This window comes from Lutra lutra, chromosome X (genome assembly GCF_902655055.1).
Source record: "Lutra lutra chromosome X, mLutLut1.2, whole genome shotgun sequence".
Classification (NCBI taxonomy): Eukaryota; Metazoa; Chordata; class Mammalia; order Carnivora; family Mustelidae; genus Lutra; species Lutra lutra.
In genome coordinates, this window is record NC_062296.1 from 99508628 (window position 1) to 99526061 (window position 17434).

General features: G+C 58.3%; 1 protein-coding gene and 1 pseudogene across 1 annotated transcript in view; one reads left to right on the forward strand and one right to left on the reverse strand.

The window, feature by feature from the left end:
- Window positions 1-7025: 7025 nt before the first annotated feature.
- On the reverse strand, window positions 7026-10309 carry LOC125091557 (uncharacterized; annotated as a pseudogene).
- Window positions 10310-12005: 1696 nt separating this feature from the next.
- PPP2R3B (protein phosphatase 2 regulatory subunit B''beta) overlaps window positions 12006-17434 on the forward strand; it is a 45053-nt gene continuing 39624 nt past the window's right edge. Inside the window, exon 1 of the mRNA XM_047716609.1 lies at window positions 12006-12389. Within this exon, the coding sequence (XP_047572565.1) occupies window positions 12057-12389 (333 nt within the window). The 5' untranslated portion in view covers window positions 12006-12056. The remainder of the gene's footprint in view (window positions 12390-17434) is intronic.

Consider the following 17434-nt stretch of genomic DNA (forward strand, 5'->3'; position numbering starts at 1 on the left):
CAGGACAGGCAAATCCATAGACAGGAAACAGACTCCTGGTTTCCAGGGGCTGGGGGAGGGGACAGGGAGTGACCGCTAATGGGGGTGGGGTCTTCTTTTGTGGAGATGGAAGTGTTTTGGAACCAGATAAAGGGGATGGCTGGACAACATTGTGAATGTATTAAATGCCACTGGATTTTTCACTTTGAAATAGTTAATTTTAGGTTACGTTAATTTTACCTAAATTTAAAAATTTTTGGAAGATTTTATTTATTTAGTTGAGAGAGAAAGACCAAGTGAGAGAGGGAGCGCAAGCAGGGGGCGGGGGAGAGGGAGAAACAGACTCCCCGCTGAGCAGGGAGCCCGACGCAGGGCCCCATCCAGGACCCTGGGACCATGACCTGAGCGGAAGGCAGACGCGTAACAGACCAAGCCATGCAGGTGCCCCTAAGTAAAAAAATTGTAGATAAAAATTTGACACCTGAAGAGTTCTGGGCAATGACACAGTAGTCTGAGCTAACGGCAGAAGAAGAGATTTGCCAAAGGGCTGTGAGGCGCTCGGGGAGCCACGGAAGGGACAGACCTGGCACACTGAGGCTGGCCCATTGGGAGGTGGCCTGGAGCCCCAGGAATGAGGCCAGCAGGAGTTGGGGTCCCAGCAAAGCCACCATAGCCCTGCTCCCTTCTTGACTGCCCCTTCCGTCGAGCCCCGGAGGGAAGTGTGGCAGGCCGGGGCTACTTGGCGACCTGGGCTCCTATCCCTGCCCAGGTGAGGAAGGGCCAGCAAAGCAGTGGCAGGAAGAAAAGATGCACGCAGCTTGAGGTCACAAGGATCATCGGACGACAGGGTCTGCGTCCAGGTGACTGTGGGGTCACGTGTGTGAGATGAGAGTGCTGAGGTCGCAGAGGTCACCTAGGGCCACATCCCTGTCCAGGTTACCAAGAGGTCACATCTACGAGCAGACCAGGGGTGGTGGAGTGACCGAGGTCACCCACGGATGGGAAGGTCACAGAGGTCACCTGAGGACATGATCCATGTCTGGCTCATCGTGAGGTCATGTCTGTGAGCAGACGAAGGTGATAAAGTCTTGGAGGTCACCCAGGAGATGGTGAGGTCACAGATGTCACCCAGGACCCAGCCATGCCCAGGTCACTGTGAGGGCACGTTGGTGAGCTAATGAGGGTGGTGAGGTCACAGAGGTCACCTGGGAGATGGTGAGGTCATGTCTAGGTCACTGTGAGGTCATGTCTGTGAGCAGATGAGGGTGGTGACATCACAGAGGTCACCCGGGAGATGGCGAGGTCCCAGAGGTCACCCGGGAGATGGTGAGGTCACAGAGGTCACCCGGAAATGGCGAGATCACAGAGGTCGCCCAGGATAAGGCCTACGCCCAGATCACTGCGAGGTGATGTCTGTAAGCAGACCAGGGGTGGTGAGGTCACAGAGGTCCCCCTGGCCTGTAGATCATCTCTGCGCTGATGGTCCCAGCTGTGTGAGGACGTCCAATGGTCTGTCAGCCGAACAGTGCACACAAGGAAGGAGCTGGCCCCCGTGTGGATGTGTGTGGACGTGGGACTCTGGAGAGCTCACACGTGTGGACGCAACTTTCACGGGCAAAAGGTCTTCCTTCCGGAAACACCGGAAACACCAGAAAGGAAACACCAGAAAGCCAGGTGTCCCTGTCCCGGAGCTCGCCCGTGCTCTTGCTTTCCTCCTCAGACGCCACCAGCTTGTCGAGCATGGAGTAAACGGGCTTCGCGCCGGCGCCCACGGTGTGAAGAAAAGACGGCCGCGGGAAAACGCATCTCATCCAACGAGGAATGAGGATGGTGACGATCACCGTCACTAACGACGCCCAAACAGACGGAGTCCGGGGGAGGCAACACGGACACCGCGGCTCTCTGTGCTCACCAGACGCTTACACGAGCCCGGCAGCCCGGACCCCGGCTCGGCCCATGCCAGGCCCCTATCTCGTCATTTTCTGCTTCTGTGTCACGCCTCGACACGCTGTGTCACGCCCCAGCCCCCGAGTCCTGCCCGGGCCTCCCCGAGGCATCGTCTCCCCAGGGGACCCAGATTTCCAACATGCGGCAGGATTTATGGACAACGAGGTGCTTCTGACTCTTCCCTCACCCCTGAAGGATTAATCTCCCCCCTTCCCTAGGTCCTCATCAGGAAACGCATCTCTGGGACGATCCGGAAGCTTCCCCTTATTTTTTGCAATGGGACCCGCTTCTCTCCACGATCTGTATCTGTCGGTAGAGACTGGCCTCGGCCGCCGCCTTCGCCCCGCACAGCTGTTCCATTTTACATGCTCTCACGGACATTAATTCTTCATTTGTGGCCACCCCTTATTTATTTATTTATTACTTACTTTTGCGACGGAGCTGCTATCGGTAAGGTAATAAGAGAACGCAAGGTCTCCACAGTGCGACGAGCCTTCCCGCGCTGTATAGAATATTGAACAGACTTCATTATTCCTTTCAATACCGGAGTGCATTCTGCCATTTGATTACCTGAACCAGAATCATTTCCATACGCCATCCATCACCCTGACCAGTGCAAAGTGCTGAATATTCAGATTAAATTGGAACTTTTTCCCTACGAATAAGGAATTTGATTCTATTCTATAATATACACTGTCTCCAGGGACAGGAAATTGAGTTGAAGGTTGCTGAAGGCAAGTAAGGAAATTTTATTATCCAAATACAAAATTCTTTTCCTTATCATCAAACCCCGAAACACAGCCGTGGGGAACCGAGGGGTCAGGAGAGAATTCGATCAGAGATGAAAATGGAAAAGGGGCATTTTTCGACTTAACTTCTATTTCTCCAAACAAGCGCTGGCAACCGGCGTACGGGACAAAGAGGTATTTGCCCAGGTCTCTGGTTTTCCGCTGATGAATCAGGATGCAGTCTTGGTGAGTTAAAGACAAGGCAAAGCATCTCCAGGAGGCCTTGTGCTGAGAGACCAGAGGATAGCTCCCCTCAGGGAGCTCACAGGTCCCTTGTGGACCCTGGGGACCCGGATAACACAGCAGGACAATCCTGAGCCACTTGGGGTTTGCAGGAGCTCCTCGCCGTGCCTGTCGCAATTAGCATCTTAAACATTTGAGCCTTAAGGAGGGGATGCGGCCAGTCTGTGTCTCCACTTCTGCTCCAACACAAATATTCATTCACTGGGCCATGGAAAAAATACTTTTCCAGTCGTGGAAAAGTAGAAATTTACAGACCATAGATCTACCACCACTACTGTGAAAAAACATGGTGTCTCCTGAGACTAGATACCAGGCACCCTGGCCTTCTTCAGGAGAAAGATTCATGTGCTTTGACTTTCCCCCAATGTTGAAAATACACAAAACAGACTGTACTCATCACACAGAGTTCCTCAGAGCCTCCTCGAGGGCTGCTTCTACTAGCTGGATGAAAGCAGATTCCCAGTCTTATTATTTCAGTTGAATCTTCCCATTTTAACAAGTACCCAGGCTGTTACTTCCTGGGGCATCTGTAACAAATTCCCATAAACCAGGCACAAAAAACCAGAGGAATGCATCCTCCCCCAGCTCTGGAGATGGGAGTCTGAGATCCAGGCGGGACAGGGCCACTGAGATCCAGGCGGGGCAGGGCTGTGTTCCCTCCTAAGTCTCCAGAGAAGGGTCCTTCCTGCATCTTCCAGCTTCTGTGGCTCCAGGCATCTCTGGGCTTGTGGTCACGTCCCTCCCATCTCTGCTTCCATCCTCACGTGGCTTCTCCTCTGTGTCTGTGTCTCCTCTTCTGTCTCTTACAAGGACACCTGTCATTGAATTTAGGACCACCCTGATCCAGGACGAGCTCATTCAGATCTTTCCTTTCATCTCATCTGCAAAACCTACTTCCAATCAAGGTTCCCTTCCCAGGGCTGGAGGTCAGGATGTGGACATAACTTTGGGGTTAGCTACTGAACATTCGTCCACACCTAGAATGGAGGGAAGAGTTCTCTACATAAGAACAGGGTTTCACTTTTCAGAGGCGTTTGACCACGTCCGCCTGGTTTTCACTTACATGATCTTGATGCAAATCCCCCACCTGCCCACGTCCCCAAACAGCTGGTGGCTTCATCCTTCAGACAAGGCCGATTAATCAGACTCACACACCCAGACCGTTGTAAAAATTATAAGAGGAATGATGAGCAGACCATCGAGTGCTGTCAGCCATGAGAGTTGCCCAGAAACCTGAAATCTTTGCAGAGTCGTGGCGAACGCCGAAGCAGAGAACGGTCCTTGAGCACTGCTACTGCGATGGGAGACGGTGTGCAGCCCGAGGAGGGCCCTCTCCCAGACCACACGCCGTTCCTCAAGGAGGCCTTATCCCTCTTCCTTCCAACACCCTTTTCTGGTTCCATCACGTCTCGCCTTGCCACTCCTCACCCAGGTTTCTCTCCTGACCTCCTCTCTTTTATTCTCTACCTATGTGCTTCCTTTAAAAAAAAAATTGGGGTGAAATTCACATAACATAAAAATAACTACTTAAAAAAAACATTTTGTTTATTTGACAGAAAGAGAGAGAACAAGCACGGGGAGGCGGAGTGGGAGTAGCAAGACCCTTGTTGAGCAGGGAGCCCGACATGGAGTTCGATCCCAGGACCCTGGGATCATGACCTGGGCTGAAGGCGAACACTCAACCCACTGAGCCACCCAGGTGTCCCTAGAAATCACTACTTTTTTTTTTTTTAAGGATTTTATTTATTTATTTGACAGAGATCACAAGTAGGCAGAGAGGCAGGCAGAGAGAGAGAGGAGGAAGCAGGCTCCCTGGTGAGCAGAAAGCCTGACGTGGGGCTCGATCCCAGGACCCTGGGATCATGACCTGAGCTGAAGGCAGAGGCTTTAACCCGCTGAGCCACCCAGGCACCCCAGAAATCACTACTTTAAACTGTACTCCCAAAGGTGCACAGTTGCCACCTGCATCTGGTTCTAGCACATTCTCCTTCCCTCTAAAGGAGACCACGTCCCCATGAGCAGGCCCTGTGCAGCCCCCTCCCCGGCTTCTGGACACCACTAATCTCCTTCCCGTTTCCATGGATTTCTGTATTCTGCACATTCCATAAGAGGAATCACGCACCCTGTGCCCAGACATCAGGCTCCCTTGCCAGACTTTAAACAGGGTGTATAAACAAGGTTGAAGATCGGAAGCAGACCAGGAAAACGATGTCTCAGCAGAGAATCCTAATAATGAGACAGAAATCATTAAAAGGAAGCAAATTGACACAAAGCCTTCTCTCTGCTTTTGAATTTTCTGCTGCTGTTTAGACAGTCAACATTCACCAGTGATACGGATTGCTAATGTCACATGCCAAGACCTCTGTCAAACCCATCCTTTCCCCCCAATTATGGGCTGAACTGTGTCCCGTCCTCCACAAATACATGTTAAAAACCCTCATCTCCAGGACCCCAGAACAGGACTCTATTCAGAGATGGAGTCCTTAAAAGGGTGATGAAGGTAAAATGAAGTCATTGGGACGGACCCCAATGCAGTATGACTCGAGTCTTTATAAGGAGAGATGAGGACACAGAGACACAGAGGGACGACTGCGTGAGGACACGGGGAGAACACAGCATCTACACGCCAAGGACAGAGGCCAAAGGAGGAAGCGGCCTTGGTACCACCTGGATCTCAGACCTCCAGCCTCAGCCCTGCCTGGATCTCAGACCTCCAGCCTCAGCCCTGCATGGATCTCAGACCTCCAGCCTCAGCCCCGCGTGGATGTCACACTCCCATCCAGAGAATCCATGTCCACTGGTCAAGTCACCTAGTTTGGGCTGTGTTGTCACAGCAGCCTTGGCAAAGGAACACTGATGATAAAAGGGACTTCACAGATGTTAATGAATGAAGTGGGTCTTGAGATGGAGATCATCTTGGATAGCTGTGTGACCTCAGTGTCATCCCAAGGGCCTTTACACAAGGGAGGCAGAGGGAGATGTGAAGACAGAAGAGGAGAAGTCCATGTGACATGAAAGCAGAGGTGGGAAGGATGAGCTTTGAAAGTGGAGCAAGGGTCCTGACCCAAGGTGGATACTGGCAGCTGGAAAAGATGAGGCACAGGACCCTTCGTAGTGTCCAGGAGGAACCAGTCTATGGAACCTTGACTTCAGCCCAATGAGACTGATCTCGGCCTTGTACCCTCCAGAATGTGGGAGAACACATCAGTGTTCTTCCAAGCCTCCGACTTTGTGGCCCCTTGTTACAAAAGAGCGAGATGACTGACACACACCATATGAAGCCCCGGTAGCCTGCCGACTGTGTCTGGGTTCCTACACCTGTAACTCGTCTTCCTCTTTGCTGCCAGAGCTAAGCATCTCAGATGCCTCAGATGTGTTTGATCCTTTCAATCGCCAGCTCGATTCCATGGCTCCAATTGTCTGTGTCCGTCAGCTGCTCGTGTGTAACAGCCACCCCCAAACTCTTCGGTTAGAGTATCTATACCACGTCAGGAAGTAGGCCGATCCCGGCTGGCCCTTCTCCCTAAACTCGGTCACAGGGACCAGGGCTCTTTCTGGGGGCCCGTCTGCACACCTTCACTCTTTCAGGGGTTTTCACAAAGGGGACGAAAACTGCCTCAGGTCTCCCCCTGCCCCAAGTCAGTATTGTAATGCACACACTTCTGATTGGGTGAAAGCCCGATGCCTTTTTCAAACCTGCAGTTTTGGGGGCTGTCGGTATCCTCTCTAAAACTCTGATTGCAAGCTGGCCCATGCTTTCCAAACTGCTACCTTCCGTGCGGTCCTTGATGAAATTCAGAGAGAAAGAAGCAGCCTGCAGCTGTGTTTTCCCATCCTTTCCCAGGGCAACGGGGTGGGGGGGTTGGGGGACCACGCACCCTTCCCACCTGCCTGGTTATGGCAAGCCACATTGTAGCAACTGTTTCGCCACAAGGTAACGAGGATCTCTGTTTGTCCAGCCTCCTGAATCAATTTTTTTGTGCATGAGGAAGACTGAAGTGTTTGCCTGGTGCAGAAGCCCCTCCCAAGCCCTTTCTAGCTCCTTTTCTTGTGTGTTCCTTCCGTACGTTCTGCTTTTCAGGATCAAGTGTCCTGAACACGTCCACTTACGTGTGGTGAGTGGTGAGTGCCACCTCTGTGAGGCTGACAGTCCCTCCCTCAGCCATAGCTCCTCTGTCATTTTCTTTCTCTCCTCGCACTTCCGCATTCTGCGGTGTAATTGTGCATTGAATCATCTAATTGTATAAATCCCCACTCCCGCCCCGTTAGATGAGGAAATCTTTGAGATGGTGAATCGTCCTTTATTCCTCTCTGTCCTCGGGCTCGTAGCACACACTCGGAGGACCCAGCAGGCCACAGCTTAATTATGCCGCATTCTAGCATAATAAATACATCGTAAATAAATTAAAAGAGAAAGCACTGATGGAGCCAGGCGAGTTGATAGCAAGAAGGGAAACTTCCCAAGCATCCCAGCACTAGCCGCACAGAAACACATTGTTCAGCGGAACTCTCATTGGCAGGACAGGGCAGACACACAGCCTCCCCGTCTGGGAGGTCCTGAGCCCATGTCACTGCTTAAAACTGGGATCTTGAATCAGGAAAATACAAGGACGTCTGAAAAAAAAAAAGTATACTTGCATAAACTCAGTAAAACTCTTTCCTTTGGAGAAAAGGGCAAATCTGAACATATGATTTTTTTTTTAAAGCATTTACAATTTTTCCATTCTCTTTAGTTTCATAGGGTCACTATCCATTTGTTTTTTGTTGTTTTGACCAACATTTTTATTTTTCTTTGAAAGCTTATTAAGATGGTTGCTAACACAATAAATTTTCTTTCTTGATTACCAGGACCATAAGGCATTTAAACACCACTGCTAAGGTTGGAATCTTAATGGATGTTTTCTCTACTCTTTTGTCCTGGTGTCAGTGACAACATAGCGCCCAGGGAATGACCACAATACCGTCTTTGCTGAAAAAAACCCTTCCACGGTCTTTCACCCACGTTCTGTCCCTGGAAACGTGTCGTGGAAAACCACTCGTGGAAAACCACTCCGCTTTCAATCAAGGGCAGGCAGTGGCACTGGGTGGTGGGCTGAGTCTTGGAGGGAAGGGGGAGCAGAGTGACTGCGTCCCAAGAAAGAACCAATCCCTTGACAATAAAGCCAACCGAAACATCCCAGTCGTGGAATGCCCCCTGTTCACTCAGCCACCCCACTGCTACAGAGCGCTCACGGAACGCAGGAAAAGACCCAGTTCCTCCTGTTCAAAATTGTAGGAAAGGATGTGCCCTTGAGCAGCAGGCGAAAACCACATACTGGAAAGCAAGCCAGTCAGCAGCAAAGGGAAGAACTAAAACAGGAAGGGAAGAGACAGACAGACCGACTTCATAAATACCATCTAGACTCAGCCTTTCCTGGCAGACCTGACACAGGGAAGGTGGTTAAGCTCCTGATTAGGTTCTTTGAAGGACATCCCTTGAGACCAAACACAGAGACATTTATGGGTATTCTGGGTTCCTTTTTGTTTCTTTGTTTGTTTTTGAAGATTCACTTATTTTAGGGAGGGAGGGCACAAGTGGAAGAGCAGAGAGAGACGGAGAACCTCAAGCGGACGCCTCACTGAGCACCAGCCCGACTCAGGGCTCTATCTTGTGACCCTGATGTCGTGACCTGAGCGGAAATCGAGAGTTTACCACTCCACAAAATGACCACCCAGGCACCCAGGAGTTTGTCCTCATGATAGAAATGGAGATTTTTAAAAAGAATAAAGAGCATCTTGTTTTGGATGAATGTCCTTGGCAGATATAAACTCGATCACTCTGACTTCCAGGGAGGGTCTGTCTGCAGCCCCGGGTCTGCCAGGGACCCATGAGATCTGATGTCACAGGCACTGTATTTAGGACTTCTTCCGTCCCCAAGTGGGATGGGGGGTTGCTATCAACCACCTCCAGCTCTGCAGACAGACTCGTTATTTTGTTGTTCTGTCATGCGGTATGGGGAAAGCCTGCCTTTCCGATCAGCCAGTCTCTGACGGAGCTGAAGTGGAGGGTGTGCAGATCCACTCTGAGGGTCTGGGTGGGCTGCGTCCCACAGAGGAAACTGGGCTCAGGCGGGCAAAGGAAGGGGCCGCCCTCCCCTCCAACTGCCCCAGCGCCGCCTTCTACAAGCTCCCAGGATAATGCAGCAGGGAAGCCGACTCAGCTTCTCCTTGGCCCCCAACCGACGTGCAGTTCTCCAGAATCTTCCTGTCCACTACCACCCTCCCCAGCCCATCCTTCTGTCCTGGCGGGGGGGGGGGGGGGGGGGGGTGGGTCCTCCTGCCACCCCACTGGAAGTCAGGCAGACCCCGGGAAGCCCCCTTCGTTTCACCGGCCTGAGACCGTGCTCCTGTTTCAGGGTGAGCTGGGCTCAGGGCTGGCTCCGCGGCGCCCCACGGTCGCACAGGGCTTCTTTGTCCTGGCAGGACAGCATCTTTGCGGGGCCGGCGCACACTGAAGGTGCATTGTGTTCTGTGCTGGACCTTCTGTCTGTCCGCTTGGCAGCCGCACAGCTCGGGCCTCAGCATGGGCCCCGAGACGCATAAAGCCGTCTTGTGCTTGGGCTCAAAACCCCCTTTCCTCGGCGAAACCGCAGCGGTGAAGGGACGGAAGGGGCAGTGAGCGGCCGCTGGTGCAAAGACCGGGTGAAAGGCCCATCTGTTCCCGCACGAGATGCCTGCGTGCGACAGCCCGGAGCGCGGTCCGCGTGCTCGCTTCCTTCTCTGCAGAAGCGGCCCCGACCCACCCGCACTGGTGCGCGGTCAGCGGGACAAGGTCCAGGGTCCCTGCGTCCCTGCGCTGTCCAGAGCGAGGAACGCGGTCCGGAGGCCCACACCGAGCCGCCCAGGCAGCACGCAAAGTGACCCGCGCTGTCGGCGCCACAGAGTCACCGCGCGCAGTCGGGGCCGCGCACAAGGTGACACCGCCCTCTCGGGGCCGCAGAGTCACCATGCACTCTAGGGGCCGCGCACAAGGTGACACCACGCTCTCGGGCCGCGCACAAGGTGACACGCGCTCTCGCGGAGTCCCGCTGCCGTTCCGCCGCGTGGACCGGCTGGCACCGGCGTCGTGATCGCACCATGGACGAGCAGCCCACGTGCGGACTTTGCTGTTACGAGATCCCGTGCGGGAGGAGAACACGTCTTAGAAAAGACCCAACGGACGCCCGCAGCCCCCCAGCCCCCATGGGACCCCGCAGCCCCCCAGCCCCCATGGGACCCCGCAGCCCCCCACCCCCCTTGGGACGCCCCAGTCTCCCACCTCCCCTTGGGACCCCGCAGCCCCCATGGGACCCCCGTAGTCCCCCAGCCCCCATGGGACCCCCCAGTCTCCCACCTCCCCTTGGGACCCCGCAGCCCCCATGGGACCCCCGTAGTCCCCCAGCCCCCATGGGACCCCCCAGTCTCCCACCTCCCCTTGGGACCCCGCAGCCCCCTTGGGACCCCCGTAGTCCCCCAGCCCCCATGGGACCCCCCAGTCTCCCACCTCCCCTTGGGACCCCGCAGCCCCCATGGGACCCCCGTAGTCCCCCAGCCCCCATGGGACCCCGCAGCCGCAGACACAGAGCGCGCGCCCCGTGCGTGGCCCAGCGTCGCTCTCGGGACGCGGACAACGGGACCCGGGCCAGGGGCAGTGCAGGGGGGGCGGGGGGGCGACGACCCTCCCTCCAGTACGACACAGGGGTCGCGACGGCCCGCGCGGCGCTCTCCCGCCGAAGACCGGTGGGGAGCAAGGTGCACGCGGCCCGCGCACGGAGCCCGCCCGGTCAACGACGTCCACGGCCACGCGGCCCGCGCCCATCCCAAGTTGCGCTGTGCCAGTGACAACGGCCCGCTAGACCCATGCTCGCTCCCGACCCCCGCCGCGCGCACACTCGTCCGTGCTCCGCGGGGCACGCGCTGCGCACGCCCGCCACCCATCCACCGCCCAGCCTCCGGCTCGCTCGCTCCCGCTGGGCACGCACTGCGCATGCCCGTCCCCTTCCCCCTTCCGCGCACGGCGCCAGCGCAACGGCGCGCTCTCGGCGGCACGCACTGCGCATGCTCCCGCCACCGCGGCCGTCAGGTCGGCGCACCCCACAGAGCCAGAGCAGGAAGATCTCGGGGTGGGGGGGGCCGCCACCCCGTGCCGCGCTCCCCGAAACGCCCCCTCCTTCGTTGCACCAAAGCCTCCGCCCCCCTCACGCCGCGGCGTCCGGTGCCGGGGAGGCGTGCGCGGCAGCGGGCGGCGCCCGTGGCCGCCGTGATGACGTCACGCGTCGCGGTGACGCACGACGTCGGCGACCGTGTTTGGGAAGGCGGCCGGCGCGCCCGTTTTGAAGCTGCCCAGAGCGGCGCGGGCCCCGCGGCGCCGCTGCCCGTCCGCCTCCGCCGGGCCCCGGGCTCCGCGCAGCCGCCGGGACGCCGGCGCCGCCCGCAGTGAGGACCCCGCCCGCGTCCGCGCCCCTCGCGCGTCACCCGTCGCCCCTTGTCCTTCGCCCCTCGCCGGGCTGGGCCGGGCCGCCGCCTGCTCCGGGGACCCCGGGACCCCGGGCTACGGGCTCCAGGCCCGCGACCCCACGGGAACCGGGGCTCCAGGCCCGAGTCGCGAACCCAGCCTCCCCGGGACCCCAGGACCCCGGTCTCCAGGCCCGGACCCCCGCCTCCTAGAGACCCCAGACCCCAGGTTTGCGATCCCCGCCTCCCTGAGAGCCTGGGACCCCGGGACCCCGGGCTCTAGAGCGCCCCCCACCCTGGACCGCAGGACTCGGGGCTCCAGGCCGCAGGCCCGCGACCTCCCGAAACCTGGACTCCAGGCCCGCGACTCCGCCCGCCCCAGCCCCCCGAAGATCTGGGCTGCGAACCCCGCCTCCCCGGGACCCTAGCACCCCGGGCTGCGGACCTGCCGCCTCCCCGGAACCCCGCCTCCTGGACACCTCGGGCCCGTGACCCCGCGGGCGGCCCTCATCGGCTCCGCGGACGTCCGCTCGGGCCACACGTGGGCCGGGCGTCAGGCCGGCGTCCGGGGCGGAGGGGCTCCTCGGGGCGGAGGGCTCCTCAGGGCGGAGGGCCCCCGCCGTGGAGATGCCGCCCGGCAAAGTCCTGCAGCCGGTCCTCAAGATGAAGGTGGACGAGCTGTTCCTGCGCTGGCTCAGCGAGGCCGGCACGCAGGCCATGCTCCGGGACTGCCTGCGGAGGGTCCAGATGCCCTCGAGGACCGAGGCGGGCGCTGCGGACGCCGGGCCGCCCGGGCCCCCGCCGGCCGCCGCAGCCCCCGCCTGCAAGCCCGCGCTCTTCGACAGCCTGGGGGCGTCCAGCCCGGCCCCCGCGTCCGCCGCGCTGCCGCTGGGAGCCGCCGCGAGTCCCCGGACCGGGCCTCCCGGGCGAGCGACTCGTCGATCCGCAGGGACGCGAGTAGTAAGTTCCCCGTCTCGTCGCAACCTCGGCCGCGTTCCCACCCGGGGCTCGCCGCTGCGGGAGCGCCCCACGTGCAGACAGTCGCGTTGGCGCGGTTGCCCCCCGAACGGGGCCGTGTGTGCTGGAGCATTTTGTCGCTGCTAGAGCGCCGGGCCGGTGGTCCCGGCGGGATCGCGGAGTTCCGGGCAGTCTGCTGGCGCTCTGGCTTTCGGTGCCCGCTTCTCCGCAGTCCTTCCCGGCCCAAGTAAGGAGCCGAGGTCTTACCCCACTTGTCTGGTTTTCTCCTTACGTGGTCTACGGCAGTCCCAGTCACGTGGTCGGCGCCGGAAAAACGAGGTTGGCACCCACCACGAGGCGCTGCGTGCCTTCAAAGTCACCAGGCGTTGGCTCACTGTGATGGGAACTATGGCACGGTGCGTCCCGCATTCCTGGGCGAACCCCGGCGCTGGCAGCGTTGGCCTTCGGCGGAACGTGGTTGTCCCGTGGCGCGTGTTTCCGCTGCAGCTCCCGCCCCGTCAACGACCCCTGTGGTGGTATCACTTACCTGACAGCTTCCCACCCCCGTGGACCAGCTGCCACGGGCAGATGGCCGGCTGCCGCTCTGAGGGCCAGCTCGCTTGGCTCTGCTCCTTGACCCGTGGTTTTCTGGCCCGTTGCAGCGGTCCCAACGACATGCCCCAGAAAGCGAGCCTCCACGGAGAGTGGGAAGTAGGCCCAGTGGTCACGCGGGAGAGCACCTGGCCCAGCCCCTGTAGGGAACCCCACAGGACGGCTTGTGTGCCCCTGCAGGGCCCGCGGCCCAGCCCTGGGCTCTGGCTCCCTCCCTTTCCCACTGCCGCAGAATCCGTGCTGGGGGAGTATGGCCGGAATCTCCCATGTCCCCGAGGCTGCTGGGTCTGTGAGGGGCAGCGCGCGGACCGGTGACTTCTGTGGGACGGTGGTTGCCCTCCCCGCGATGGCGTCTGTTCTCCCCGGGACTGCCGAGGTCTCACGCAGTGAGCAGCCGCCTTGATGGCGTACAGGTGTCGGCACTGAGGTCCAGCCTTCGCGCAGGTGAATTCTTGCATCTTGTGACCCCGTGACCTTGCGTGAAACCTTTTGGGACGGCAGAGGTTGGCAGGTCAGCACTGCTCGACGAGGGCGACTGGGATGCCTTGAAAAGGACGTATTTCTGGAAAGCGGGCCCGTGGCATGCCCGCGTCAGAATGAAGTTCCTCCGTGTCCACAGCACAGACAGGTTGTTGCTCCCAAGTGGGAGGGAGATTGTGCAGGAAGGGAGTCTGCGACTTGGGGAACGCACTGACTTTAGCGGGGAGAAGGCAGGGGGGCCAGGAAGGGAGGTTTGCCGTGGACATCAGCTGTCCAGTCTCGTGCGCTGGCCGCAGCGGTCTGACCGCAGAAGGCTGGCTGAGGAGCCGGGTCGGTGTGTGCCTGTGGGATTGGGCAGGACGCAGTGCTCCGAGTCGGGGACGCTGTGCCTGCTGGAGGTCTGACCGCAGAAGGTTGGCTGCTGGAGGTGTGCACGGTGAGGCTGGAGTGTGATCACGATTCTCACAGTCGTGGGGCAGCCGGGAGGCCCCATCGGTGAAGCCTCCAGCTGCTGGTTTCAGCTCAGGTCACCGTCTTGGTGTTGGGACAGCCAGCCCCACCTTGGGCTCTGCGCTCGGTGTGGACTCTGCCTGCGATGTTCGGCCCCTCTGTCCACCCCTTCTCTTCCCTTGGGGCCTGGCATCTTTTCTCAGTCCACATTCGTGGAAGGGCTGCCGCGAGCCGCTCCTTTTCACCCCTGCCGCGTGTGATTTCCAGCTAAGGGAATGAGGAGACACAGGGACTCCACACACACCAGGGGTCCGGTTGCCGAGTTACATGCCCTGCCCCAGGGGTGATCTGCACACACGCATGACATGAAGCTTGTGGCAAACGTGTTACACGCAACAGGCCCTTGGAACATCGCCTTTCATCTCTGTGAGGGAAGGCTGAGGGCTGGACCGCAGGGCCTCCGTGGCGCTGTTGCCCATAATCCCAACCACAGAAAACCCTAAAAGTGCTTCTAAGGAAGTTCTCCAAGGGAACCAGATTTAGTGGACATGCCCTGTCCCTCACGGATTGCGACCCCAGTGATGACGCCTGGGGAAGGAGGGTCCTAGGCGGCCCGTGGACCAGACTTTCAAATGCAGAGCATGGCCTCCGAAGCCACCTTCCTACCTCCCCCCACAGTGGTCAGTATCCCAGTAACCTCGTCCAGCGGCTAGTTCAGACTCTCTCCTGGGCCTCCTTTCTACCCTCCCTGGCTGTGGTCAGTATCCCAGTAACCTCATCCAGCGACTAGTTTAGACTCTCCTGGGCCCCCTTCCTACCCTCCCCGGCAGTGATCAGTATCCCAGTAACCTCGTCCAGCGACTAGTTCAGACTCTCCTGGGCCCCCTTCCTACCCTCCCCGGCGGTGGTCAGTATCCCAGTAACCTCGTCCAGCGGCTAGTTCAGACTCTCTCCTGGGCCCCCTTCCTACCCTCCCCCGCAATGGTCAGTATTCCATTAACCTCATCCAGCGACTAGTTCAGACTCTCCTGGGCCCCCTTCCTACCCTCCCCGGCCGTGGTCAGTATCCCAGTAACCTCGTCCAGTGGCTAGTTCAGACTCTCCAGGGTCCCATTCCTGCCCTCCCCCGCAGTGGTCAGTATCCCAGTAACCTCATCCAGCGGCTAGTTCAGACTCTCCAGGGTCCCATTCCTACCCTCCCCAGCTGTGGTCAGTATCCCAGTAACCTTGTCCCCCGACTAGTTCAGACTCTCCAGGGTCCCATTCCTACCCTCCCCAGCTGTGGTCAGTATCCCAGTAACCTCGTTCCCCGACTAGTTCAGACTCTCCTGGGCCCCCTTCCTACCCTCCCCGGCGGTGGTCAGTATCCCAGTAACCTCGTCCAGTCGCTAGTTCAGACTCTCCAGGGTCCCATTCCTGCCCTCCCCAGCTGTGGTCAGTATCCCAGTAACCTCGTCCCCCGACTAGTTCAGACTCTCCTGGGCCCCCTTCCTACCCTCCCCGGCAGTGATCAGTATCCCAGTAACCTCGTCCAGCGACTAGTTCAGACTCTCCTGGGCCCCCTTCCTACCCTCCCCGGCGGTGGTCAGTATCCCAGTAACCTCGTCCAGCGGCTAGTTCAGACTCTCTCCTGGGCCCCCTTCCTACCCTCCCCCGCAATGGTCAGTATTCCATTAACCTCATCCAGCGACTAGTTCAGACTCTCCTGGGCCCCCTTCCTACCCTCCCCGGCCGTGGTCAGTATCCCAGTAACCTCGTCCAGTGGCTAGTTCAGACTCTCCAGGGTCCCATTCCTGCCCTCCCCCGCAGTGGTCAGTATCCCAGTAACCTCATCCAGCGGCTAGTTCAGACTCTCCAGGGTCCCATTCCTACCCTCCCCAGCTGTGGTCAGTATCCCAGTAACCTTGTCCCCCGACTAGTTCAGACTCTCCAGGGTCCCATTCCTACCCTCCCCAGCTGTGGTCAGTATCCCAGTAACCTCGTTCCCCGACTAGTTCAGACTCTCCTGGGCCCCCTTCCTACCCTCCCCGGCGGTGGTCAGTATCCCAGTAACCTCGTCCAGTCGCTAGTTCAGACTCTCCTGGGCCCCCTTCCTACCCTCCCCGGTAGTGATCAGTATCCCAGTAACCTCGTCCAGCGACTAGTTCAGACTCTCCTGGGCCCCCTTCCTACCCTCCCCGGCAGTGATCAGTATCCCAGTAACCTCGTCCCCCGACTAGTTCAGACTCTCCAGGGTCCCATTCCTGCCCTCCCCCGCAGTGGTCAGTATCCCAGTAACCTCATCCAGCGGCTAGTTCAGACTCTCCAGGGTCCCATTCCTACCCTCCCCAGCTGTGGTCAGTATCCCAGTAACCTTGTCCCCCGACTAGTTCAGACTCTCCAGGGTCCCATTCCTACCCTCCCCAGCTGTGGTCAGTATCCCAGTAACCTCGTTCCCCGACTAGTTCAGACTCTCTCCTGGGCCCCCTTCCTATCCTCCCCGGCAGTGGTCAGTATCCCAGTAACCTCGTCCCCCGACTAGTTCAGACTCTCCAGGGTCCCATTCCTGCCCTCCCCCGCAGTGGTCAGTATCCCAGTAACCTCATCCAGCGGCTAGTTCAGACTCTCCAGGGTCCCATTCCTACCCTCCCCAGCTGTGGTCAGTATCCCAGTAACCTTGTCCCCCGACTAGTTCAGACTCTCCAGGGTCCCATTCCTACCCTCCCCAGCTGTGGTCAGTATCCCAGTAACCTCGTTCCCTGACTAGTTCAGACTCTCTCCTGGGCCCCCTTCCTATCCTCCCCGGCAGTGGTCAGTATCCCAGTAACCTCGTTCCCCGACTAGTTCAGACTCTCCTGGGCCCCCTTCCTACCCTCCCCGGCGGTGGTCAGTATCCCAGTAACCTCGTCCAGTCGCTAGTTCAGACTCTCCAGGGTCCCATTCCTACCCTCCCCCGCAATGGTCAGTATCCCAGTAACCTCGTCCAGCGACTAGTTCAGACTCTCTCCTGGGCCCCCTTCCTACCCTCCCCGGCCGTGGTCAGTATCCCAGTAACCTTGTCCAGTGGCTAGTTCAGACTCTCCAGGGTCCCCTTCCTCCTCCTTCCCTCACAGTGGTCCATACCCCTGTAACCTTCTGCCACGTTGACCAACCCTCGCAGCGCCTCTGAGAGGAAGGCGATTTGCTGTGTCTGTAGATTAGAACATAACAACACCAGTGATCTCTTAGTGGCCACCATGTGTCGGAGCACCTTCTGCTCCTCGCTGCGAGAGGAGCTGCGTGTTAACCCTGGGGACTTCACACAGCTCTGCCAGTGCTGTAGGTGATGGGATGCTCTCACCTACTGTAAGCACCGGGGAATACAACGCTGGCTGTAAAGTGTGATGTTCGTAAAATGCTAAGGGCACTTCTGGTCAAACAGAGGCTCCCCCCCCCGCCCAGCTTCTCTTTGGCCACTGTGGTGCGTGTCTTCAGATGTTTTCCCTGTTTTTGCAGTTAGGTTATCTTTTTATTATTGAGTTGTAAAA